The 26,540-nt window shown below is 42.1% G+C and overlaps 2 protein-coding genes and 1 pseudogene across 10 annotated transcripts in view; all 3 read right to left on the reverse strand.

The window, feature by feature from the left end:
* Positions 1 to 1,940, reverse strand: part of CPNE2 (copine 2) — a 90,558-nt gene extending 88,618 nt beyond the window's left edge. The window contains exon 1 of one of the 2 annotated variants that reach the window (XM_027869306.1): positions 1,746 to 1,940. The gene's annotated coding sequence lies outside the window, so the exon portion shown is untranslated. The remainder of the gene's footprint in view (positions 1 to 1,745) is intronic. The other variant, XM_027869305.1, reaches the window with a different exon arrangement.
* Positions 1,941 to 21,953: 20,013 nt separating this feature from the next.
* LOC114048627 lies at positions 21,954 to 23,270 on the reverse strand (annotated as a pseudogene).
* Positions 23,271 to 24,629: 1,359 nt separating this feature from the next.
* The window catches only part of NLRC5 (NLR family CARD domain containing 5), a 100,354-nt gene continuing 98,443 nt past the window's right edge, over positions 24,630 to 26,540 (reverse strand). For 7 of the 8 annotated variants that reach the window (XM_027869471.1, XM_027869473.1, XM_027869474.1 and 4 more), the window contains one exon: positions 24,630 to 26,261. In XM_027869471.1, coding sequence (XP_027725272.1) covers positions 26,183 to 26,261 — 79 coding nt within the window. In that variant the 3' untranslated portion in view covers positions 24,630 to 26,182. The remainder of the gene's footprint in view (positions 26,262 to 26,540) is intronic. The other variant, XM_027869470.1, reaches the window with a different exon arrangement.

A 26,540-nucleotide genomic window follows, 5' to 3' on the forward strand; every position in this document is an offset into this window, starting at 1 on the left:
GATAAATGCTATAATAATAATAATATTTTTTTTGCATATCTATTGCAAAACACTTTCTCATATCCATTATAGTTTCATCCTCACATCACTCCAAGAGGCAAGGAGGACTAGGATTACTATCCCTTCTTGACACCAGAAAAAACTCCAACCTAAAGAAGTTGTGATTTGCCTGAAGGCACACAGGTAATTTACCAAGTCTCCCAAACTTAGACCACAGGGCTTCGGGCTCACTGATAGATGGACTTTATTACCTTTATGGAAACTCAAAGGCCAGAAGACCCCAGGCCCCATTAAAAGCTCAGCCTCAAGGCCATAACCAATAACCCATTCTCCCCAAGTAGTTTCCTTCGAAGAAAACTAAGGCACCATAATGATGCCCCTTTTATCCATGCAACCTTTAGCATAAGCAAATAAGGACTTCTGATTTTTACTACCACCTCCCCCTACTCAGCTCTCTCTACCCTACTTTATATGCCTTCTCTAAACAGAATTCGATATAAATACAGTACAAACGTGTCAAATCAGCCTCGACTTTGACCAACAAGGCATTACAACCATACAATGGGGACCATTAAATAACGGGGCAATTTAAAAACTGCAGCTCCAACCTGTGATTTGGACTAGAAGTCCAGTCCAGCTCTATATACCATTATCTTCTAACTTCTCAATAAGACTTTCTGCGACCCGTTAGTATCCAAACCTTGAGGGCACATGCAATCACAATACCTCCTCCCCTTTTCACAGGGGAGGATAATACCAGCCATTATTAGATGGGAGAATAGAATGAAGCGAATGAAGAGAGAGCTTGTTTTGAGGTCTCTCCAGAAGATGCATCGTAAGAAAAGAGAGAAGGTAAGGGAAAGGGGGCTTCTACTGCCCTTCCTAGTTCTAAAATAAATGGGTGCTAGACAGCTTTTGTTGGGGGGGAAACAAGTTTGCAAACACATTGACTTCTGGGAAGACACCCAGCTCCACACCCCCTCTCTCAGTTCGGCCTCATCCACCTGGGCTCCACCCATCCCGCCATCATGGGGGGGGGGTGCGGGGGTGTGTGTGGATTAAGCAGACTAGGGAGTTCTGAATCCAGGGGTTCAATACTGCTGGGGGTTCCTGAGGGTTAAGGGGTGGAGAGAGTGGGAAGATGGAGAGAACTGCCGGGATCTGGCATCTCGAAACAAACGGCGTGAAGGAAGCCCCGTTCTTTTGTGCTAGTTTTTTCTCTCCCTAGATTCCCCTTTACACAGGTCAGAAGTAGTCCTATGCCAAGTCCAACTCCGCTAGAGGCTCAGAGCGAAGTCTGTGGTAGGAATGGGGCTCCGGAAGGGCCGAATCGCTATAGTGGACGCCTCCCTAGCCTCCTCCTCGCAAATCCCCTGGCTTGGGAGGAAATGAGGCGCCCTCCGGTGGCCGGGTTGGAGCGAGATCACCAAACACATGAAGGATATGTGCTCGGGTGGATGTGGGAGCTAAGGTTCCATTCAAGTTACCGGGGACCCCCCGGACCTAGGTTCTTTCTTTTTCTGTGGACAGTCCCCACTCAAGCCAGGAGTTTCCATTTCCCTAGCTCGCACCTTCAAGCTCGGACCTTGGGCTGGAGAGAGGGCGGATAGCGGGCCCAAACTTCCAGTCCGCTCGGCTCAGTGCCATTCCGTCTAGCCTAGCCCTGTTCAGTCCCGTCCCGTCCCGTCCCATACCGTCCTGTCCTCCCTTTCCCCTAATCCCGAGGCAGGCCAGCCTGGACTTACCTTTCCTTGGCTCCGGGATCCCAGCTACCCGCTGCAGACGCCGTAGGTCCGGAGTGCCGCCCCCGCCTCACCCAGCGATCACTGCAACCCCTAACCGATGCCTCTGGGGCATCCCCGAGGGAATCGTTCCCTCCGGGCCCGAGGAGCCCGCAGGACGCCCGGCCACAGCTCTGGCCCGGGACAGGGCTCACGCTACAGCCCACATGACCGCTCAACCTCCTAGTTCGGCCCCAGTTCGGCTCCAGCTCCAGGTCCCGGTCCTCCTCTCCTGGGCCGGGCGGTGGCTCGGGCTCCTCCCACAGCTGGGGGAGGGGAGTCGGAGAGGAGGGAAGTAAGGAGGGAGAGGCGGAGCGCTTCCTGGAGGGGCGAGGGGGACACAGCTGAGCTCCCAAACCCAGGCAGAAGCGAGGCCTCTGTCCCACCCTAGTGTGAGCAGCTGGCACTGCGCTGGGGCTCCAAGCCTCCCACAGCTGGCGCGCCTCTGGCCACGCTGAGCCTTCGAGGCAGGAATGCTCTACTTCCGAAGGTTCGCTGGCGGAGCTCCGGGGCGCGTTTGGTTCTGGAACGCTCCTCTTCTGAAGGTTCGCGGCTGGAACGCTCGGAGCTTCCGCACGTTGATTCGCAGTCGGGGCAACTCCAGCTGCGGGCGCTCCTGGCGGACCCAAAGCTGTGTGTCCACCCTTCAGCGCTGGCAAGCAGCGGGTTCTCCCGAGCTTGCTCTAGCAGTAGCTGGCGCCGCCGATCTCAAAAAACACACTGCTGCCAGTCTGTGGCCAGACGCAACGAAACCGAGGGGTGGGGTGGGCCCAGCTCACGCAGCACCCCTGCCTGCACGGGCGCCCCACAGTGAGGTAGATAGCAACTCTCCGTTACGCCCCGATCTATTGTGTACAATTCAACCCAGCTCTGGGTACTGGCTTCACTCTGCACCCTAAGGAATTGCCTCCCAGCTGAGATCCCGAGAGAAACAGGAAAGACAGGGGCGTTATTTGGGGCATATTATTATTGCAGCTGTTTTTACTAGGAAGGATTTTAGCATCTTCATGCAGCCAGAGGCTTGGAGGATGACACAGATTCCTTCCGTGTGGCGTGCTGCCCAAAGCCTCACGGTTGGTAAAACCGGGTCAGAACAGCTGCCTGGGGCCTCTTTAGAGTAACGGCAATTAGCTTCGTCTTTGGTAATTAAGTAAGGCAAGTTGAGGCGTCCCTTTCCTCCAGAATGCCTATTCTTCCAAGAAGGAACAAAATGTTTTACAAAGCTGTACACACTAAAAGCCACACACAGGTGTGCAATTCACATATTCATATATACAAGCTTATATCCGTGTCTGTACACGCACAAGATGTATACATACAGTATTCTGCATATGGTATAGGCAAACTTCCATTAACTGGCCATTGGGGATAGGAGAATACTGCTACTTTAATTTTCTGGGTAACAGTTAACCCCTATACCCTTTCTTGTTTCTACCTTATTGTTGCACATCCTTCTAAAGTATGTTAGTCACTTTCCTACTAAGGTGGATTTTTCTTTGCTTAGAATCTAGCCCTACTCTTATTGTCCATCTTTACCTCTCACACTGGGTATGACCTTTTCCTCTCCCCGCCCCCCATATCTTCATCATCCTCATGGTAGATTTTTTCATACTATTCTCTCCCCCATCCTCTGAAGCAATCTGAGGCTAGCTATCCCTTAAGGCCCAGCTCAAGCTCCACCTCTTCCTGAAGCCTTCCCCAGCTGCAAATATCGCTTTTAGGATCTCAAAAAACCTTAGCCATAATCTAGTCCACTTGTCTCCTGCTATACAGGCAACAAACTCAAATTATAATTCTTCAGTGCCTGTTACCTACAAGACACTGAGCTATGAGCTATGCGAGATTGAAAGGCAGAAGAAACTCTAAATAAATCCCTGTCCTCAAGAAACTTGCATTCTACTAAATGTTGTTGACTTTTCCCCCAATAAGATACTACTGCTACAACTCTAATAGTATTAGTACTGTAGCACTACTACTACTACTAGTACTAGTACTTGTAGAATTGTAGAAGTACTAATACTAGTACTACTAGTAGTACTACTAGCAGTATTACTTCTTCCATTATTTCTATTAACAACCACAACAGTAGTAGCTAACACTGACTATATTTCACTTTAAGATTTGCAAAGCACTTAATATAAATACATAAAGTATAATGCAAATATAAGGAGTGATAGGGACAAAGAAGAGATTCATATCAAGTGCTTAGGCAATATTTGAGGAGGGACAGAACATTTTCAATTGGGGAGATAAGCTAGAGCTACCCTAAAGAGGTAACACCAGAACTGAACCCTGTAGGAAAAAAAGGATTCTGTAAGGTAGAGAGGTATATGCTTTCACGGTATAAAGGCAAGGCTCATGTGAATGTAGAGGAAGGAGATGAGATGTCAAATTTGGAAGAAGGGCAACAGGAAGTCCAGTTTGGCTATGATGTCATGTGTGAAAGGAAGTATTGGGACAAGTCTGGAAAGGTAGGTTGGAGTCAGACTATGAAGGGCCATATATATCAAGCTGAGGAGTTTAAATTGTGTCCTAGAGACAGTTGGGAGCCACTGAAGGTTTTGCAGCATGTCCAATCTGTTGCCAAGGTCTGCTTTGTAACATCTCTCAAATACGCCCTCTTTTTTTCTAATTCTGTCACCACCGGGTACAGGCCCTCCTCTCCTCACATGTAGACTATGGCAATAGCCTGCTGATGAGTCTCTAGGCCACAAGTCTCTCTGCATTCCAGTCTAACCTGCACTCAGCCACCAAAGTGATTTTCTTAAATTGAAGGTTTGATCATTTTACCACCTGCCCCCCCAACACACTCAATAAACCTCAGTGGCTCCCCATCACCTCTAAGATCAACTATAAAATTCTCTATTTGAAATTCAAAGCCACTATAACCCTTACCTTTCCAGTCTTCTTACACCATATACCCTCTCTCTCTCTCTCTCTCTCTCTCTCTCTCTCTCTCTCTCTCTCTCTCTCTCCCTCTCTCTCCTCAACCCAGTGACACTGGCCTTCTTGCTGTTCATTGAACAAGACCCTTCATCTCCTGACAGGGCATTTTCACTGGCTTTCCCCCATGTCTGGAATGTTGTCCCTCATCTCTGGCTTACTTCAAGTCCCAATTGAACTCCAACCCAATCCTTCTTAATTGTAGTACCTTCCCTCTGTATGTTTCCTATTTATCCTGTATATAACTTGTTTGTGCATAGTTGTTTGCATGTTTTCTCTGTCCCTCCCCAACTGAAGGCTCCCTGAGGGCAGGGACCGTCTTTTGCTTTTCTTTGTATCCCCAGCACTTAGCACAGTGCCTAGAATAAAGTAGGTGCTTTTAAATAAATATTTATTGAGTGACTGAGGGGAGTGGTATGGTCAGTTATTTTAGGGAAGATTAGGCCCAGAGAAGTTGGAAGTTACTTGTCATAAACGATGTAGATAGTGACAGAGCTAAGATACAAACCTGGAACCTCTGGTTCCCAATCCAGTGCTCTCCCCACCACACCACACATTACTACTTTGGTCTATGGCCCTGTCCATAAATCCTTATTTGTCACTTGGTCCCTACTGCTTGGAATTGTTAGCTATCCTGTTCCTGCATGTATGTGTTTTATTTTCCCAAAGAAACCATAAACTCCATGAGGTAGAAGACTTTCTTGTGCCTCTCTCTTCCCTACAGTGGAGCCTTCCACAAGAGTGAAAGCACATACAGCAAGTGCTCAGTAACTATTTGCCAGTTTATTGCTTGAAGGTCTGGCAGGCCTGGGGTAGAGGCCTGAGAAGGATGGGGTATTGTGGAGCAGGGCTTCTTAACCGGGGATCCCTGAGGATTCTGTGGATACATTTCAGAGAGTTAGTGAATTTGTTTTTAATATTTAGATAACTTTATTTCAATACAATTGATTTCCATTGTAATTTTCTGTGTTTTATGTATTTAAAACATTTTGCAGTAGATAGAACACCAGCCCTGAAGTCAGGAGGACCTGAGTTCAAATCTAGCCTCAGGCACTTACTAGCAGTGTGACCCTGGCCAAGTCACTTAACCCTGATTACCTAAAAAAAACCCAAAAAACCATTATTCTGAGGAGAGTTCCATAGGCTTCACCAAACTGCCTAAGGGGACCATGACACAGAAAGGTTAGGAACCCTTGATGGAGAAAGTTGGAGACCTGGAGGGCCTCTAAGACAGTCCCCTGGAATTTGCTTTTTTTAAGGAAATCCTTGGTCTGAGCCTGATTTATTGCCCTTCCCTTCTTTGTCCTTAGAGCTGAGCACAGAGAGTCTTCATTCATTCATGATGCTATAATAATAGCTCATATTTATATACAAAGTATTTTACATACATTCTCTTCTAGTTAATTGAAGTTTTATTTTCTGTACATACACACATTTCTGTATATAGGCAACTATTTTGGGATGTTCAGAGAAATATTTCTGTATCCTGATATAGAGTGAGATACCACGAGGCAGCTGAGTGTTTTCTTGTGTCCATATATTTATAGAGATCCAGGTTTCTCCAAATAGAGAGTGATTCTTACATATTCCATCATTCTATGTGTAAGTTTATTTTTATATACACACACACAGGCTCATATGTCATTGGTAAAAAACACCCTTTTAGAAAGACGAACCTGGCAATTTAGGTATATTTACCCACAGGGATAAAGCTGTTCATTCATTCATGTGAACCCCGCCCCCTCAAGAGTTTGGGGAATGCCTTGGGAGCTGATTTCACTAGGGCTTCCCATGCCCAAGCACTCTTTCTGAGAGCCAAACTGAGATGTATACTTGCAGCTCCTGTGGCTGACCCAAGGTGAGGGGTAGCCCATTATATGTCCCTGTTCCCCTTCTTGGCTGCTTAAGAAGCCTCCCCCACCAAATTGGTGCATTCAGAAGTTTACCCGTTCACTTTGCTGAAGGCCTCTCCCAGTCTTTCCCTTCTAGAACCTGCTTCTTGGAAAAAGCCAAAAGACAAATTAGCTGGGTGCCAATGAGCAAGTAACTTTCCCTTTCTGGATCACAGTTTCCCCAGCTACTAAATGAGAGGATTGGATTTTCCAGCTGTGATATTCTGAATCTGTTTCTATAAATATAGGGGGTTAATTTTCTCATTAGTCTGTGATTGTGGGTTCATGTGGGATGGACGTTATTCTCCTGAGTAATTTTTCTATTGGGGCCCCTTGACTAGGGTACTCCATCATAAAGGGGTGCATTCTCTAAGGTCTGGAGGGTACCCTGCCTAAAACTTCTTCTGTATACCTCATTGCTGTCAAAGCACCAGGACAGGTTTGAGAATCCTAAATATCAGTCATAAAGAAGCTCAGGCTCCCTAGGGGTGATGGTGGTTAAGAAGACAAAAATCTGAATGACTTCTGCCACTATCTCTCATATGACCCTTAAAGAGAACAGGACTCAAGTTGTCACAATACTGGGCAAGGCTTCCTTCCCATCTCCCTCCCTACAATGTGGTCAAAGGTTGCCTAAAGAACCCAGGGTGTGTCTGGAGGAAGTGAGTATATAGCCTAGGACATCTCTATATATGGGACCCCTAGAATAGCTATCCCAGATTTAAGGTTTTCTGTAGGTACACCTCCACCAAACACCAAAGCTCATGATATGTTTATTTTTTCCTCTCTTATCAGCTCAAGTATACAATCGGTTCAAAGAAAGGGAATTTAAATAGCTTAGCATGACAAGTCTGAATTGACCACCTGTCCCCCAAATCTGAAGACACATTCTCCAGTAAAAACATATGCCATCAACAGAGAAAGTGGACACTCATAGAGTCACACTCGAAGGGAACACATGCAGCTAGGGCACACATATCGAGTGTGCCTTTGACCAAACTAAAAGATGACGTGTTTTGTTTATGCCATCCAGCAGTTCTTAATTGAGGCTGTTTTTCTTTTGTGTGTGTTGTCTCCATGAGGGAAGTTACTCTATTGGTCTCTATTCCCAGAGTCTGCATTTCTCATATTTACCATTTCCTAGGGTTTATCTCGTCAGGTCACCTTAGTCCACATCTCAGAGGCTCCAGGCAGTTGGGATATAATGGCTAGAGCCTCTCCCTAATAAGGGCTGGCAGACAGCCCTTTAGTCATAGACACCACATCCAGCTAACAAAAACCAGGCAGACTGCCCCTTAGGCTAATTTTGCCTATTAGACATATTGAATTAGATATCCCAGAGACATCTTAAATTCATTTCACTTTCTAACCCCAACTCATTATCTTTTCCCCCAAACCCCCTCTCCTCTTCCTGACTTCTCTATTACTATGGAGAGCACCACCATTCTTCAGTGTTCAGTGACCAAGGTTTGTAACTCAGATGTTTTCCTCGATTTCTCAATCAGCCCATAACCAATAAGTTGCCAGAGCCTGTCCATTCTACCTATGGAACATCTTCTAATCACTCCCTTCTCTCCTCTGACACCACCACCTCCCTGGTACAGGCTCTCATCACCTCACACCTGGACTGTTACAATAATGTTCTGGTTGGTCTTCCTACCTTGTTCCTCCCTGTTCCAGGTCATTGTCTACTCAGCTGTCAAACTGATCTTCCTGAGACATATCTGGCCATGTCAAAACCCTTCCACCCCCATTTAATAAACTCCAGTGACAACCTATTACTTCCAAGATGAAATAAAAAGTCTTCTGTTTGGCTTTAAAGTCTTTCATAACCTAGTGCCTTCCTGCCTTTCAAGTCTTCATACCCCATACTCCCATCTATATACTCTGCAATACTGTGACACTGACCTTTTTGCTGTTCCATCTCCCAACTCTGCGTGTTTTCTGCCTGTCCCCCATCCCTGGAATCCTCTCCCTTCTCATCTCTGTGTCTTGTCTTCCCTGGCTTCCTTCGGGTCCCAGCTAAAATCCCTTTCTGCAAAAAGACTTTGACAATCTCCCTTAATGCTAGTGCCTGCCCTGTTTACAGTTTATCCTGTATATGACTTATTTTTACATAGTTGTTTACATGTTGTCTCCCCCGTTAGACTGTGAGCTCCATAAAAGCAAGGATTATTTTTCGTCTTTCTTTGTATCCCCTGTGCTTAGCACAATGCCTAGTATGTGATAAATGCTTGATAAATGCTTCTTGACTTGAGTCCACTTACTTGCTATATCTGAAGTGTACAGCCAGCCAACTATATCACTTCAGGTTGGATTTCCCAAGATCTCTGGCTTTATACGAAAGAATCTGAGTCAGAACAAAAGGTGGACCTTAAGCTCAGTTTTGAAGGAAGGTAAGGATTTTAATAGGCAAAGGTGAAGAGGGTGGGTATTAGTACTTTCTACCTCACATAGCTGTATGCATAGGGGGCAGCATATGAAAAGGCATGGAGGCAAAAGATGGCATCATCTCATGTGAGAGATGGGGAAAAAGTCAGTTTGGCTGGATAATAGAATGCAGGAAGGGGAGTAACCTACAATAAACTTGGAAAGGTAGGATGGAACCAGTTTGTAAAAGGCTTTAAATGTCAAATAAAAGAGTTTATATTTTCTTCTAAAAGCAATAGAGCTTTTTGAGCAGGGGAGTGATTTGGTCTATTGTATGCCTTGAAAGCTGTGTGGAGAATGGATTGAAGAGGGGAAAGACTTAGGGAGACCAATTAGGAGACTATTGCAATAGTCCTGGAAGCAGGTTAATGAGGACCTAAATTAGGAAAGTAGCTATGCGAGGAAAGAGAAGGGGATGTTTGTGAAGATTAAAAACAAGACTTGGAAACTGATCAGTTCCACAGAAACCAAAATATTCATAGCAGTACCTTTTGTAGTAGCAAAGAGCTGGAAACAAAGTTAGGTACCCATTGATTGGGGAATTGCTAAACTAATTATGGTTCATGAATATAATGGAATGTATAGCCATATAATATATATGTGTATGTCACACAAAATATATACATACACCAGATGTATAATGTATGTCTCTGTCGTACAAAATATATACACATTACATATGATATATGCATATGTCATACAAAATATATACATCTATTACATATATAATATATTGCATATTATACATACATGCTATAGGTAACTCTCCATTTTCCATCAGCAGCTCTGCTTAGTTTCAACTCCAGGGAACATTGTGCTTCACCCAAGATAAGCTGATCACCTGAAATATCATCACCATGATGAGTGACTCAGTTTTTGTTACTCAATACCTTCTCAACTTCCTCTCTTGCCTCTCCCCTCTGACTGGGCGGCTGGAGCCTTCCTTTATAGAGGGCTCAGAACTTTGCAGGGAACTTTACATTTTCCATCAGCAGCTCTGCTTGGTTTTGATTCCATGGAACACCATAGCTCCTGGTTCTCCACCCCAACAACTCCCTACTTTTCAGCTTCCTTTTGTATATTGTCTTCCTCCATTATCTGTTAAGCTCCTTAAGGGCAGGGACTGTCTCTCTTTTTCCTATTTGTGTCCTCAGGACTTATCACAGTGCTTGGCACATAGTAGGTGTTTAATAAATGTTTATTGAATTGAATATATGGCTGTAAGAAATGGCTAATATTAAGAATCCAGAAAAGTATGGGAAGACCTATATGAACTGATATAAAATGAAGTAAGCAGAACCAGGAGAACAATATGTACCATGTCCACAATAATGTGAACAGAAAGGAAAAAAAAAACCCTGAATGCCTAATTATAATGACCAAGCTTGGCCCCAAGAAAGAGTTGAGAAAAGGCACCTCTGTCTCTTAATTGCAGAGGTGGAGGACTGTGTATGTGGAAAATTGCATATATTGTCAGACAGTTGATATGTTGGTCAGTTTTACTATTTATCTTTTAATCTTTGAGAGGGGAGGAAACTGACACCCAGACAAATGGAGTAACTTGCCCTAGGGAACATATGCATTCTTGTGAGGTCTTAAAGAATATACCCCAATGTAATTGGGAAGATGGAGACAGAGAGACTGGAAAGCCAAGGTAGCTTGGCTTGAGGATATAGAAAATATGTCCGCTAGCTTACATTCTTACCCATCTTTCCTTCAGGTGTGATACCACTGAGGAGGGCAGGCAGGTAGGGAGAGAGGGAGGGAGTGTCCACTCATTTTGATTACAAGGCATATTTACTCTATGACCTTATTTCTTTAATATCAACTCATTTGGGAGTAGAGAAGGTACATAAGGGGGTGACTGTGGATTTAGGCTAATTTTCATATCTAGATTGACCTAATTAGATGGATTGACTGGTCCTATATTGGAAAGAAATTAAATGAGTCCTATAAGAAGTCAGGTGCCCCTTCTTTGCAATGGCAGAGGGAATATAGTGTGGAAAACTGAATATGTTGTCAGGCTCTTTTTGATGTCTTGGTTAATTTTACTGAATTGTTTTTTCCCCTCTTTTCTTTTTTTTAAAATTCTTTGTTATAAGAATTGGCTCTCTATGAGGGGGTTAAGTGGGCAGGGTTATATTAGGAAGTGTAGATGATATAAAGATGAAAGATTGCAATAAAAAAATTTACTTTAAAAAAGTCATATGGTGGAGGGTGGGGCATAGGGTTTCAGAGGGGATTTCCCCACAAAAAGGAATAAGGAGGCTCCAGCCCAGTATGGGAGGGAGGAGTGTTCAACAAGCCTCCTCAGGCTATAAATGGTTCTGTTGTTTATTCCAGGAGCTGTTGGCAGTTTATGAACTGATTTTTATTGGAGTTTTGGACTTAGGCTGGGAGGAGGGTTAGGCATGGAGAAGGTAAACAGGAAACCAATTCACGGAAAAGAATGAGAATATTTCCACAGGAATCCAGTGTCATGTTCTTCAAGAAGCCTAGACGCTCCTCCTAGAACAGCAGGTATGGGTCCTATAAATGGCCACAATCTACTCTTCAGCAGAATGGAACTCTGAAAACAAAGACACTCAGAATCAAGGAATTTTTGTTGTTACTGAGTTGTCTCAATCCTGTCAGACTCTCCTTGACCTCAGGTAAAAAGGGACCTTGAGGAGTCATTTTGGGTTTTTTTGGATCTCTTTTTGGGTCTCATTTTCCTCTTTTGTAAAATGAGTGGTTTAGACTAAAGAGTCTCTAAAGTCCCTGCCAACTCTAGCATTCAGTGACTTAATGACTCCTGAGGAATAGGTTCATGAGTGTTAACTATTCAAAGGAAAGAGAGAATGGAAGTTAAAGGGCCCCGGGACTCCTGTCTTCTCTCTTATAGGAACCATTCCTGTCCAAGAGTCCCTCTAGGTCCCCAAGCCTGTCAGTGCCTTAGCCCATTAGAGTTGGTTCTGGCATACCATGTCCAGAGGTGTGGCACCTGGCCCTGAGGACTTTCCCCTTTGAGCCAGGTTGGGGGTACACCAATGACACCGGAGGTTAGCACCCAGTCAGCAGCCAGAAAAGGAAATAGCAAGAGTGACGTCAAGGTTGGACATCTTCCCCAAAGCTAGCCAGGCAAATGCTCCTGATAAATGTCTCCTTGTTCATAGGAGGGAACAGAAAAATATCTTCCAGAATCTCCAGAATCAAGTGAAATCTTGATCCTTCTTCATCTTCGTCTAAACAGTTAAGCAATACAGAAGTTCCCAACAACCTCAGAAAGACCTGGGTTCGAATCCTACCTCAGACACTTATTGGCTGTGTGACTCTGGATGGGTCACTTAACCTCTAGTTTCATCGTCTATGATATGAGGGAGACAAGACAGCCTTGAAGGTCCTTTCCAGTTCTAAATCTATCATCCTATGAATTTCTCAGACAAGTGGTTCTCCAGCCTCTACTCAAACATATCATAGATCACTGGGTTAGAGAGCTCTCCTCTATTGGCCACTCTACATATGGCCAAGTTCTCTCCTGTAATTTCGAACTTTTCTTGGGCCAGGATTCTCTTTTATTGTTTTCTCTCCTGCCAAAAACCTGAATGAAGTTATTTCATTCAAAACTTACTTAGCCCTATCAATGTTAGTCTGCCATCTAGTGGTACTTGTAGAAACTACACCTGTGCCATCGCAGGTTTCCCAGAAGTTATTTATCCAAAGGTCATCCTTCTTGATGGCACCTCCACCACCCTGTGCAGTTGAGAACTAGAGCTCTATAATTTTTCTCCTATGTTTTTCAAGGTTTATATCCTATCTACCCATTCAATAAATTTTTACCTGGTTTTATACAATGTCAGAACTAGAAGGGTGCCCTTAGAAATTGTTTGGTTGAGTGATTCCCAATGTTTTTTGTTTCTTGAACCTCTTTCAACAGCAAAAAAAATGTTTCAAACCTTTAGGGCATTTTAATATACTACTTATAATATTCTTTTAGACTTATTAAGTACTTATAATAACTTTTGCCCCCAAAAGCTCTGAATTAAAATTTGCATTATATAATCATAATTATAAAATGTAAACTTTTATTCTACCTATAAGGAGGGAAGGAAAAAAACATTTATTAAGTACCTACTATATCCAGGCATTCTGCTAAGCACTTTACAAATATAATTTCATTTGATTCTCACAATATTCCTGTGGAGGAAGTGCTATTATTATCTTCATTTTTTTTGTTGAGGAAACTGAGACAGATAGAGTTTAAGTGATTTAATACGTACCTTAGCTGGGATTTGAATACAGATCTTCCTGCCACCCTGCCCAGTACTCTACCCACTCTAATTATATAATAATTACAAATATTTTATATGGTACATTCTGTAAGAATTAAAAGAAGTAATCTAGCAAGACTTTATGTTCTTAGTATTGTCTGCAAAACTTCATAGTAAATTTATTTTCCAAATTTTGTTGAATATGAATAACACTTTTAATTAAATAAGTTATAGCCTAAAAGAGTTTTAACATAGTCATATATAAACTTAATTTCACTGTTGGATTCTTCATCTGAACAAAGGTTTGCAGTTTTTGACTCGATGTCAAGCACAATCTTAAATCTGGCTCTGCATTGACTTTATTTATGCATTTTGACTTAAAACGAATGTAATCCTTAGCTCAAAGTTCATTTGCATAGGACTCTCCCCATTAGTGGAGATTATTTACTTAATACTCTATACTTGTGAAGGGAGGAGTTGATGAGAGTTTGGGAGAAGAGAGATCCTGGTATTCTGGTTTCCAGCTTCAAGAGATATTCTGTTCATGTTAGCTTCTTCCTGGGGACCATCTAGAATTATTTGTCTTCTCTTTTGAAGCTGAAAAAGATCAAGAACTGTCTGCTCTTAAAACTAAACAATTCCATTCCTCATGCAGGTGTGAAGCATCAATCTCCACCAATGATGAAAGTCATGTGCAAAGGGATTTGCTATGAGAGATTAAAAAAATAAATAAAACTGCTTGGTTATACAAATATGTGGTGGAAAATGGTAAAATAATTTTACAAGCTCTCTTGAGAGAAAGAGAGACATTTTTAGATTTTACCCCCAAATTTACAAGGCTGTGATATTTCAATAATGTTTGTAGTCCAATATCCATTGATTTGTCAATTAAATATCATTTTTTCATCCTTTGTTAATTTGGCATCTAGAAATGTCAAAGGCATATCAAAGTGGTTGCAAATCCAATTTAATTTATTGAAAATTTCAGGATAATAGTCACTGAAAGTCACTTCTAAAAATTTCAGATAATCACTTGTTTCTTTCTTGACAGCTTGATCCAAAGATAGTTCCTATTCTAATAAGAAATTATGCAATGTCACAAAGCACTGTTCTCAATTATGTGGTTCTAAAATTTTAGTGTCTTAATCATACTTTTTACCTTGTCTTGAACATTGAATGTTTGCATTTGCGCCCTACAATGACATATTGAATTTGTTAATTTTTGAAAAGTTGTCTGCTAAATATGCTCATCTTTGTAGTCAAGTCATATCATTTGAATATTTACTCTAGTGAAAAGGGTGGTCAGTGAAGAAGACAACTAGCTCTTTTCTCAATTCATATAGATGAGTAATAACTCTGGCATGGGAAAGCCACGTAACAATCCTATTTGCTCACTGCCTATCTCTGCATAAAATGGTAAGCAATTAAGAGTTAGTGGGTCTTTAGTTTACAAAATTAACTATTTTGACAGCATCATCTAACATACTTTTGAATTTTCATGACATTCTCTTTTATATCAAAACGTGTGTTTTGTATACTATATTTATATTAATTTTTTAATACATAAAATAATGCCCTCAAATTTCCCAGTCATTGATTTTGTTCCATCTGTGCAAATTTCACAAGAAGGCATATTGATTTGTTTTCCTTCAAAGTATGGATTAATGAGATAAAAATGCCTTCCCCATTTGTACCTCCTGATAACTGATGACCAACCAGTATATTTTCTTCCGCTTTACAAGGCAGATATCTTACAAACATCTTAAAATGGCTAAGTTATAAACATCAGTTTTCTCATCTTATTGCAAAGTGTAAATGACACTTTAAAAAATGGTTCGCATAATAACTGATTAAAAATCAGTAGATGTATTATGTATCCAAAGAGACGGATATTTTTAGAGACAGGTATCTCTAATTTTTTTTAAAGCATCTTCAAACATACACTTGAAAGTTGCTTTGGCACGTGGCAAAATTAATATTTCTTCAATAGTGAATTTCTTTATTTCTTGAAATTTGATAACTTACTATGTATGAAGTTTTAATTGCTTTTTTACTTTCTTACTTATTTATAGAAATAAATGAATCACTATGGTGTTTTCAAATCTTGTTCTTTCCACTTAAAAAAACAACAGGCTTAGCAACTTAGCTTTCATATTTTGATTGTAAATTTTGAGACAAAAGAGAAGGTTTTAAGCTGCTGTTTGTAAGAACTCCACAAATTATACATTGTGGTCAAATATATTCATTATTTCCAAGAAATGAAAAAACAAATTTAATGTATTCTTTATTGTATTTCCTCTTTTACACCCATTGTAATATAGGTTTCTCAAACATTTTTGTGTATTATTTTAGAATTGTAACCTATTGGATGACTTTTATTAACTTCTTGATCACAGTATGCTGAATCTGAATGAATATTTCAAGATTCCTCACTAACACATTTTCCAACATTCTTATTTTGGATATGTTTTTGTTTTTGGCCAATGATCCATTGGAGTTGCTATTTTTTAAAAAGTCTACAAAAAATTATTTTTATACCTAATATGTGTTAAATGTATAACAATACTCTATCAATACAATTGATGCAAATGTGTATTCTTCCAAGCAATTTTATTTCATAATAATAGACAGGCATAAGAACACTCCTTCACAGCTAAACACTGCTTTTATTGGCACTCAGACTCCAGAAGATACAGCTACTTAGTGAAAATAGCTAATTATTATATAAAATATTTATTTTTCTACTGGCTAATGACAAGCATTGTTGTAAATGTTAAATGTACATAAAGCTCAATTGCATATATTGCCTCATTTTTAAACAATATTTGGATATTAAATTAAATGAATATTTATTAAGTGCCTACTATGTGCCAAACACTGTTCTAAGAACTGGTGATACAAATGAGAAAAAGAAAAACAGTTCCTGTCCTCAAGGAATTTACAATCTAATAAAGGAAGAAATCACATAAAAGGAAGCTAGAAAGCAGGGGTGGGGAAGGAATGCCAATACCTTGCTTATTCCAAGGAACTGAAACTAAAGAGAGCTGCAAATGGAGACTGGACTAAATTGCAAAGTCCAGTTGTGTTCTCTATAAAGGGAAGATTTGGGTGGAGTTTAGTACTCCACGATTGACCCATCAATCAGAGGGAAGAGGGATGAGGGACATGGGAAAGTAATGACTATCCAAGGCTGAGTTAGCACCATGGGGATGCCATCTGAAGAGATCAGTTTATCCTGGGAGGGGCATCTTGTTCTGTGGAGTTGAAACCAAGAAGAGCTGCAGTTTGAGTGTGGAGTAGAGATAGAAACTAACCTTTCTTTGTAAGTAATGAATCTCTTTAGACATGACTTTCTTTTCTTCTTCCTTTGGGCAAACCCACTACCCTCTCACTGAAATTCTACTAAATAATTGATCTGTGTTGCCAACCACTTCATTTGCAAATCTACCAGTTAGATGAATAGTAACATAAGTGAAAGATAAGTTTAAATAGAACAGCCTTAATACTGCAACAAGAGGCAGTATAAGGTTTGTTTTTACAGATGTTGTGATGGTTCATAATGGCTTCAGGATGGCTCATAATGCATATGACCAATGATTATGGTTTTCCACTCTGACATTTGCACTACAAGAACATCTTGATCAAGTGCTTAAATAGCTAATAGGGTATGATTATACTGTAATAGGGGAATGAGGGAGCTACTTCAGCCCAGTATAAATAATGCACTGGAATGTCCAAACTCTGTAGCTGTTTGGAAACAATTTGATGACAGGCTGAGAGACAGGTTGAGAGTAAGAAAATACTATGTCATTTAGAAGTGGTAAAAGTTTGATGTAATCACTGTACAAACATGAAAATTGTTGTGCACATGGTCGTGATGGGTCCAAATCATTGCTGAAATGAACCTATAATACTTCAAATATGCACATGCTTGTTGTTACAGAGGGAAAATATATTTGTAAAATAGTTGTACAATTATTTGCTGCCTTAAAGTGCCATTAAAGAATGTTTATGTGCAAACCCCTTTTACCATCATTGTAAACCCCTAAATGATTCATGAATCACTACGTAAAAACCATAGATCTAGTTCAATCCTCTCCTTTTAAAAGACGAGAAAAATGAGACCTAGAGAAAACACTTGACTTAGGTATATGGGATTTAGAGCTGGAAGGGACCTTGGATCATTTAGTCTAACCAGTAGCATATAAATTCCTTAAGGGCAGAAATTGTCTCACTTTTGTGTTTGTATCTCCAGCACCCGGCACAGTGCCAGGCATGGAATAAGTACTTAATAAATATTTATTTATTGATTGAACCTCTCCATTTACAAATAGGGAAAACTGAGTCCCAGGGAGGAGACATCATTAAGGGGCATAAGATTGGAAACTGGAAGGGATTTTGGAGATTGTATAGCTAAAGCCCTTCATTTAACAGATCATGAAACTGAGAACCAGAACAGTTAAATGACATGACCATAGTCAAACAGGGAGTAAATAGTAGAAGTAGATTTGAACTCAGGTCCTCTAACTCTGATGATCTTCCAAAATCCTTTTGGAAGGTTCTTCCACTATAATACACTAGTTCAGTGTCATATAACAAGCCACTCACAAAGCCACCAAAGCTAACTCTTCCCCAGGTTGTGAGAATTCAAGGAGATGCCTCCCTGCCTTTCACTACCCCTCAACCCTAGAAGATCTCAGGTGCAAGTCAAAGTTATTTGCAGAGGGAAACCATTTTTGAATGATATGGAAGAAAGCAAACAGGGGTCAAGTGGGAAAGGAATTTATCATGGTCCCCTTTAGTTGGCTGGAAGCAGAATGACAACCTAGGAAGTGCTGGGCAGAGCTCTCTGGTCCCTGCTATGGGACCTAGCAACTTGGTTTTGTTTGTCCTTTATCCTTTGACTCCCCTTTGTAAGACAGACAGTTTCTGATTCTGTTCACTGGGAATCACTTCAGCTCGTGGGATCCTCAAGACTGACAGCCACAGATGTTCTACATCATTTGTCCATACTTACCATGCCAGGCCAACATTGCTGGGGAAAGCAAGCTAGAGCCATGGGGCAGCTGGGAGGTTCCTTCCTGGGGGAAATGATTAATTTAGATCCTTATTTTATTTAGACCTCTGGTTTATTTCCAATTAGTATTATTCAGTTGAGTTTGATTTCATAGAGACGGTGGTTATTAGTTGTACTTGTCTACTGATATACAGTTAGTCAGTCTAGTGAATCCACTTGTTTAACCAATGCCTGATGAATAAATGACCAAGCTCAGTGTGGCAGGAGTAGGAGGTTGTGACTCAATGGCATGGAAAGCCCCCCATGTACTTCCACCTTTGTTATTCCTTTGCTGGGGAAATGGCCCAATGGCATTTGGCCAACAGGTCCTTTGAGTACTTGACCAATGGGCGACCCTGTCTGCAATTGCTGCCTGCAAATCTGTTTCCCAATCTATTGCCCAACATAGAGTTAATGAAAGACCATCAGCTCTGCCCATATATGGATATCCTCAACCAGCTGATTTATTGCAAGTGATATGTGAAAAGTTCAAGAGACAAATTTCTGAGTAAATAACAATCATTTTATTAATTGTGGCTAGCAGATAAGTAATAAAAGGGGTCAGGGGTATTCTCAGGGACCAACGACAAACTTGGGGGACACTGAATGCTTATAAAGCCTTTGGGAAAGGGGATGTCCCTGAGGGTGGAAATCAACTTTGACTGGTTAACAATCAATGAGGGAGTGGACATACTAATGAGGAGATGAACAAAAAATCTTTAGCTCCTCCTGCAGAGAATGTGACCTAATCATGACACTCAACCACCTCCAACAAACTGGGCAAAAGAATCCCTCCCTACCCAGACCCTGCGGGTTGGTTTTTCCTTTCATAAGCTGGGTCATCCTAAATTCTAATGGAAGGCTTCAAGGACAGGGGCTTATTTCCTATGGGCAAGATCTCACCTAGACTGAGTTCTGTTTGCAAGGTCTCCTAGTTGGGTAGAATCCCACTCAAGATCAAAAAGCATCTGCCCTAAGGATTTGAGCAATCTCATCTATCAGCAATGTCCTTCAGAGGCTGGATGAATAACTTAGAGGGGCTGATTTCTGAATGAGGAAATAGAAAAAGGAAAACCTCAGTCCTAATTTAATAATTGGTTATTAAAATGAGAGAAATAATAATTTCTCTCACAAACATGATCTGAAGATTCTCCTGGAAGGTCAAGTCAACCAATGAGACTATATATTTTACTTTGCCTCTTCTCTATAGGGGTATCAAGTACTATAAAACTAAGACCTCAGAGAGAGGAGGCATCTCAGATTGTGAGAAAGATCTGAGGTCCACTTCAGTAGAGGGAGCCATCTAGACCTTTTAATAAAAGTGATATTGGTTTGGAGCTCTGCCTCAGTTTCTTTTATTGTAGATTGGATAATTTTGAACACCCCCAACACAAAACACATATACCCACCCTGGGGTACACTGCATATTTACACATGCCAACCCATGTCCAATCCAATTCAGTTAAATTCAACTCAACAATTATTAAAAGCCTACTCTGTTCAAAGCACTATCCAAGTCAAAACTATACAGGGCACACTCCCACTTAATCAAGGAAATAGAGGTCATCTATTTCTACCATTAAATTCTTTGTTTTGAACTAATTGTATTCTCTGGATGACTGAAAAAAAGCAAGCACATTGGTAGGAACATGGGAACTTGTGAACTATAGTTTAGGGATGATTGTAAGATTTAGAGATGCAGGGTCTTAAAGATCATCTAGTCCAACTCCATCATTTTATAAATGAAGAAACTGAGGCCCAGAGAGGTTGTGACTTGCCCAAGGTCACAAAGGCAGTAAATGGTCTACTCAGGATTTGAATCTTATCCTGAAAATCTAGCATGCTTTCCACTACATGATGGAGTGCATCCTCACAGTACCTTGAACTTAGAATAGTTATTCTAGGTACTTCTTCCCCAAGGTGAATCTCTAGGTGCTACACTGAAAAATTATCTGTTCCAATTATATATTATAATTATGTAATTATAATTCCATTTGTCCAGCAGAATTTAAGTTCCTTGAGGGTAGTGCCTTCCTTATAATAGGTTTATTTATTTATTTATTTTGAGCCTGGGTCTTCCTATCTTGCCCAGGGTGAAAGTGCAGCCGCCTCTCATAGGCCCAATCCCACTGCCACCTGGCACCGAGTTTTGGTTTGCTGTTTCCAACCTCTCCTTAGACAGCTTCTATACTTTTGGAGGTTCAAAGTATTGGTGCTAGACTAAGTGGGGATGTCCCATTGGCTTAGATCATTGCAGCTCATGACTCCCAAGGTCCAGTTACCTACCAGCCTCAGCCTCACCAGCAGAGGAATTCCAGGTGTGTGCCTCACATTTAGATTCTTGGTGCATTTTAATAGATTCCATATGCCTTGTTTCTGCACTTCGAGATCACCCAACTTCCAGAGGCCATTGAAGGGAAGGGGTGGGACCTAATCTACTTATTTTTGTATCTCTTACCTCAGGACAAAACTCTGTGGATTCATGAATTAGCAGTGCAAATTCACAAAACCACTATTGTTTATGTAACAAACTCTAAGCCAGATCATACTTCACATACCATCCAGTTGACCACAGCATCTTCATGCCAACTGTTTTCCCTGCCCAGCTTTCTACCTCTCCCTAGAAACTCTAATCAAATTGGTATCATTGCTACATTTGGAAAGGACATGTCAATGCATTCCACTCACTTCCTTGTGATTTCCCAGGCCAATAACATACCCTTCCCTGCCCAACATTTCCAGGACAGATGTTGCCTACCTCTATCAGAATGTAAGCTCCTTATGGAGAGACTCTCTTGCTTTTGTATTTGTATCCCCAGGGTTTAGCTCAGTGCTTTATACAAAATAATGGCTTAATTAAGACTTTTCATTTGTTCATTTATTCATTCATCCATTTATCCATTCATTCATCAGGCAACATTCAGGAGTCTTGGATTGGCTCTACCCCATGGTGCTGACATTGGGGTGGGGGGAGAACAAGCTTCTTGTCTTTGGCAGCTGCTGGCCATTCATTGTCAAAAGAGCAGACAGCTGGTGTGTATGAAGTTCCATGCTGTCTTATCTTCTGATGGTAATGGATGAGAGTTAACAATCTTTAGCAGGGTGGGCTAACTCCTCCCCTGCAACTCACCAGTAGTGGGAACCAGCATCTGTGGAAGAACTATTCTCTTCACCATGACCCCCGTGTCAGACTGACCACTACACACCTTTCCCCTACTTCACCCTTGGTCATATTGCCTCCTGGGATACTCTGTGTGTGTGTGTGTGTCTGTGTGTGTGTGTGCGTGCGTGTGTGTGTGTGTCTGTCTGTCTGTCTCTCTATCATGGCAGAGAAATGTTCACACTAGGATATTGTCTGACCACCAAGTGGCAAGTGGTGACAGCAGTGTCCTGCAAGGTACCATCCACCTTAGATTTAAAAATTGAGAAATTTGTGCTCCTTGTTGTTTTCTCAATTACATATGAGTTGGACAATGGGTTGAGAGGTCAGCAAAATGGTTTGAACCAGGGGGCAGCTAGGTGGTGCAGTGGTTAGAGCTCCAGCCTTGGAGTCAAGAGCACCTGAGTTCAAATCCGACCTCAGACACTTGACACTTAGTAGATGTGTGACCCTGGGCAAGTCACTTAACTCTGATTGCCTCATCAAAAAGCAAAAAAAAAAAATGGTTTGAACCAGTCCATCAGGTCTTGAGCGTTCTTTTCAGGTTCCTTCACAGATGGGCTGGTGCTACTCTGGTGAATTTTGGAACCACTGCTGACTTTGGGATGGATAGAAGGCTGGGCTCTTTCTCTAGCATTGTAGAGCTGACTCTAAGTCATGCATATTTTTGTCTAGAATCTTTGAAGGGAGGAAACTTGATGATGAAGGTGGCTTGGGCTCTGTCTTTCCAGGTGCAGACATGGCCGTGGGGCCTGGATTCTGCTTATTCTCAAAGATAACTGTCCACTCTTGGTTGAAGGCCCTGTCCTACAGGGAAGGTGTGTTGAGAATTTCATTTAGTGGTTAGTTGCATGTCATCCTTGTGGGTCACTTCTGACTCTGAGATGCCTTTTTCTACTAGTTTTTGGTCCAACAGTTCATCAATGGCTCTTGAGCATGGAGTATGGTTACATTCCCCTTCTAAGGCAGAAAAGGCGTTCTTTCCATCCTCAGTTAAGTATGTAGATTTCTTGTTAGGGTTTTCCTCATCTAATGATATCAATGGGTCTGGTTGCTCTGGCTCCTTTTCTGTGCTTTCCTTCCAGGCACTCTTCTTTTTGGCATTTTCAATTAGTTTGCTTACAGGATCATATAAGTTTTTCAACATAGTGAACTTTGTAACTCTCACGGATGACTGTCATGATATGTGAGATTTTCTCAAAAAAATGAAGCAAGGTGGTCTGATACTTCATTAGCATATGAGACAGGAGATTACATTTGCTTGTTGGAGGAAGATCCACTTTTTGACCCACATCATTCTTGAGTTTGTCAAAGTTGAGTTTTGTATGGGACACTTGGGCTTGGACCTTCTGAAACTGTGCCATTTGCTTGAAAAGGTCTAGGTCAAGCTATTGAGACATGTCTTTCATCCCCAGCAAAGCACTCTGTATTCTATCCGATACTGTTCCATGCACTTTATGATTAACCAGGTTTCAGGGGTGGACCAGTACCAAAATGTCTCCACCTCCTGCAAGGCCAGACTGCTGAGAAGAGAAGCAGAGGTTCTGTGGCTTGCATTGTTTTCCCTGCTTAAGTTTTGTCTTGAGACATCTGGGAGTGAAAAAACCTCACCAGTTTGTTTTCTTCTTGTGGCAAAGAAGCAAATCCTCTTCTGACGTCGTTCAATCACTTTGAGAAACTATATATAGGTCCTCTTGTTGGAGTGGAACAGCTCAAACTTGGCATCCAGGGGTACATTCCAGGCTGTAGCATGTTCATCGTCATTTTTTCCCTATCGTTTTGATAAGGGCTAGCTTTGTTTTCCAGCATTCCTCTTGCATCTTATTCACAACTGACTTGTCTCGACTTTGGGCATGTTAGACATAAATTTTTTTGGAGTAGCATTTAAATCCTTCCATGTTCGTTTCTTTTCTTTTTCAGTTGTTGATAATTGAGGGAAAGGGGCAGGAAAACAGCAGGAAAGGATAAATGATATCACTTATGCCTCCACCTGAGTCTGGTGTTCCAAGCCACCTGCTTAGTCTCCATCCCTCTGTCTTGCTGGTGTCAGAGCAGTCTGTAGCAGCAGCTGCAGCAGCCCCAGATCCCATATAAGTGGGAGGAGAAGGGGGAGGGCACACTGGAGAGGAGGAGGAGGAGGAGCCCTGGCTACTCTTTTGATGAGTACTCTCTGCCTCCTTGCACAAACCTCATATGCTCTATTGAATCAGAGTCAGTTAAGTCAACACGTATTTAATAAGCACCTACTATGCACCAGACACTGTGCCAAGCACTGGAGTTACATAGAAAGGCAAAAATAGTCCTAGCCTTCAAGGAGCTCACAGTCTAATAGGGGAAACAACATGCAAACAACTGTGACCAAATAAGATATGTACAGGATAAATTGGAGAGAATTTCAGGGGGAAAGCACTAATGTTAAGGGGAATTTGGAAAGGCTTCATGCAGAAGGTGACATTTTGCTGAAACTGAGGGAGCCAAGAAAATTAGGAAGTGGAGATGAAGAGGGAAAGGCTCTAGGAACTGTGCTAAGAATACTCCAATGGATCTGGGATCTCATCGATCAGGATGTTTCCTCTGATGATGCACATTGCAGCCCATTCTGTGCAACTCTTTGTCTATGGGCTTCCATAAATTTGCCACTGGGACCCACTCAGGGTACTGGGGGCTTTCCTTGACTTCCCTATGTGTCTCAAGGAATGCCATTATACCATATGTGCTGTCAATTATCCTTTATCTTACCACATGACTGGTCTATCTTTTTCAATCCTACACTTCTTTTATGACATTGATTTGTGTTGCCTCTCTGTCGTAAGCATTATGTTTAAGTCTTCAAAGGCAGTAGTGTTCTATTCAACAAATCCAGCAGGGTGTTGGTACTCAAAAGATGGGTCTTTGTTACTGGGAGAAGTTTGGCATCTAGGACACCAAGAGATAACCTAACAGTCTCTGCCCTTTGGGATGTCACCCTTCTGGAAGCTTCCCTTGGCTACATCAGCCCTTAATGAACTTGCCCTCTCTGAATTCCTGCCTCACAATGTAGTACTCTCCACATATTGCCTTGTATTTTTCAGCTGCGGTTCTGTGTATCTTATCTCCCAAAGGACAACCACCACAACCTAGACTTCTCATTACGCTTTAATATTTATAAACACATTTTGAGGTAGGCACATAGAATCAGAGATCTGGAGCCGGAGGAGACCTTTGAGATCACCCTGTTCAACTGCTTCCTTTTATAGATGAGGAAGTTGAAGCTCACAGAGGTTAAATAACTCTTGGTCTCTGACTCTAGCCTCAGTGCTTCTATCATTTTAGCAAGTTAGTTCAAGTAGTATAATCTTTATTTTGCAGATGTGGAAGTCCAAGTTCAGAGAAGGTATGATACATATCCAAGGTCACAAAATAAATAAAAGAAGTGGGACTTGAACCCAGGACCCCTCCTTTCAGATCCACATGCCCGGAGGGTTTTCAGTGCATCTTCACACCCCACATTGCTCTGCCCACTCCTATACAGAGAAAGGCAAAAACAATGCCAATCCTCAAGAAGCTTACAGCCTCCCGAGGAGACAACAAGCAAAAATTATGTGCAAACAAGGTATTCAACAGTTGCTCAGTAGTTGAATGAAGGGGGAAGGGAAGCCTTGAGGACCCTGGGAGGAAACCTAGACTCAAAACTTTATACCATTGAATAACAGAATTTCAGAGATAGAAGGGAGAAACCAATCCTCGATGCCAGATGGACATTATAAGCAGTACGGTGGAGGAAATGACTTGCCCGAAGTCACGCATATAAATCCATGAGACAGCTGGGACTAGAATCCAGGAGTCCTGACTCAGTGGCCAGTGCACCAGCTGCTTGGATGGGTGCCGTCCCACCTTCCCCCCCAGCCCAACCTAAAGGTCTAGTGGGGAGGCTGGGTGAGACCTCCAAAGGATAGAGCGTTTCTCCAGTTCAGTCATCCTGGGAATGTGGTATATACATGCTTAATTAAAAAAGAAATAATGAAAACAGGACCCAGATCAGACTGATGCCAATTGGAAGCTGGTTATGCCTCTGTCCCTGCATCACACCATATTTTATATTCCTTGTTACACAACAGATTAAACTCCACTACTCTATGTAGCACTTCCTCCATTGCAAACACACATAGATAGGAGCATAAATGTATTCGAGGTTCGACCTCATCATTTAACAGAAAAGGAAACGTGAGGCCCAGGGGAATCCAGGGACTTGCATAAAGTCATAGAGAGAGTAAGCATCAGAGGCTAGATCTAAGCCCAGACCCTCTGACTCCAGAGCCAATGCTCACTTTCCATGGTATCGCTTTAGACTCCCAGGACCGTAAAATGTTGGAGCTGGAAGGGACCTTTACAGATCATCCAGCTCCACTTTTACAGATGAGCAAACTGATTTCACACTGACAGGCAATGTGCCTGCCCTGCCTTGTCCAGTCCAAAGCAGATACCTTCCTCGAGGGATGGTGCAGGAGAGGAGGGGCCTGCCTGGCAGCTTGCATCCCACTGACCCCACAGCAGGGACATTCCAGGACGAGGAGAATCCTCTCCTTGAATCTGCATCTGGTTGGACCCCCACTCTGCAAAGGGGGCATACATCCATCTTGCGTGGATCTGGTGAACCTAAGGGAGGAGTCCTGGGGCTCCACTGGGGTCGGTTAGGAGAAGTTCAGTCTGGGATCCTGGCTCTGGAGCAACTGGGCTGTGTCCTTGGGGACTGGATTCTTCCACAGGCTGCTGAGGAGATGGATGGGGAAGGAATCAGAGGCCACTGACTTCTACGCTGGCATCCCCCAGAGATCAGAGGGCCATAGGATCATAGACTCAGTCTGGGGAGGAACTCAGGGGCCATTTAATCCAACTCCCTCATTTTGTGGCCCAGAGAGGTTAGAAGGGACTTGGTCACACAGCTAGTAAGTGGCAGAACCAGAACCCAGGGCCTATAATTCCAAACCTGGGTACTTTAAATCTGGTTTCTCCTAGATGCTGGAAATACGGGTTGCACTGCTCTTTCAG

The sequence above is a fragment of the Vombatus ursinus genome, unplaced genomic scaffold, assembly GCF_900497805.2.
Source record: "Vombatus ursinus unplaced genomic scaffold, bare-nosed wombat genome assembly UNPS02014793.1, whole genome shotgun sequence".
Classification (NCBI taxonomy): domain Eukaryota; kingdom Metazoa; phylum Chordata; class Mammalia; order Diprotodontia; family Vombatidae; genus Vombatus; species Vombatus ursinus.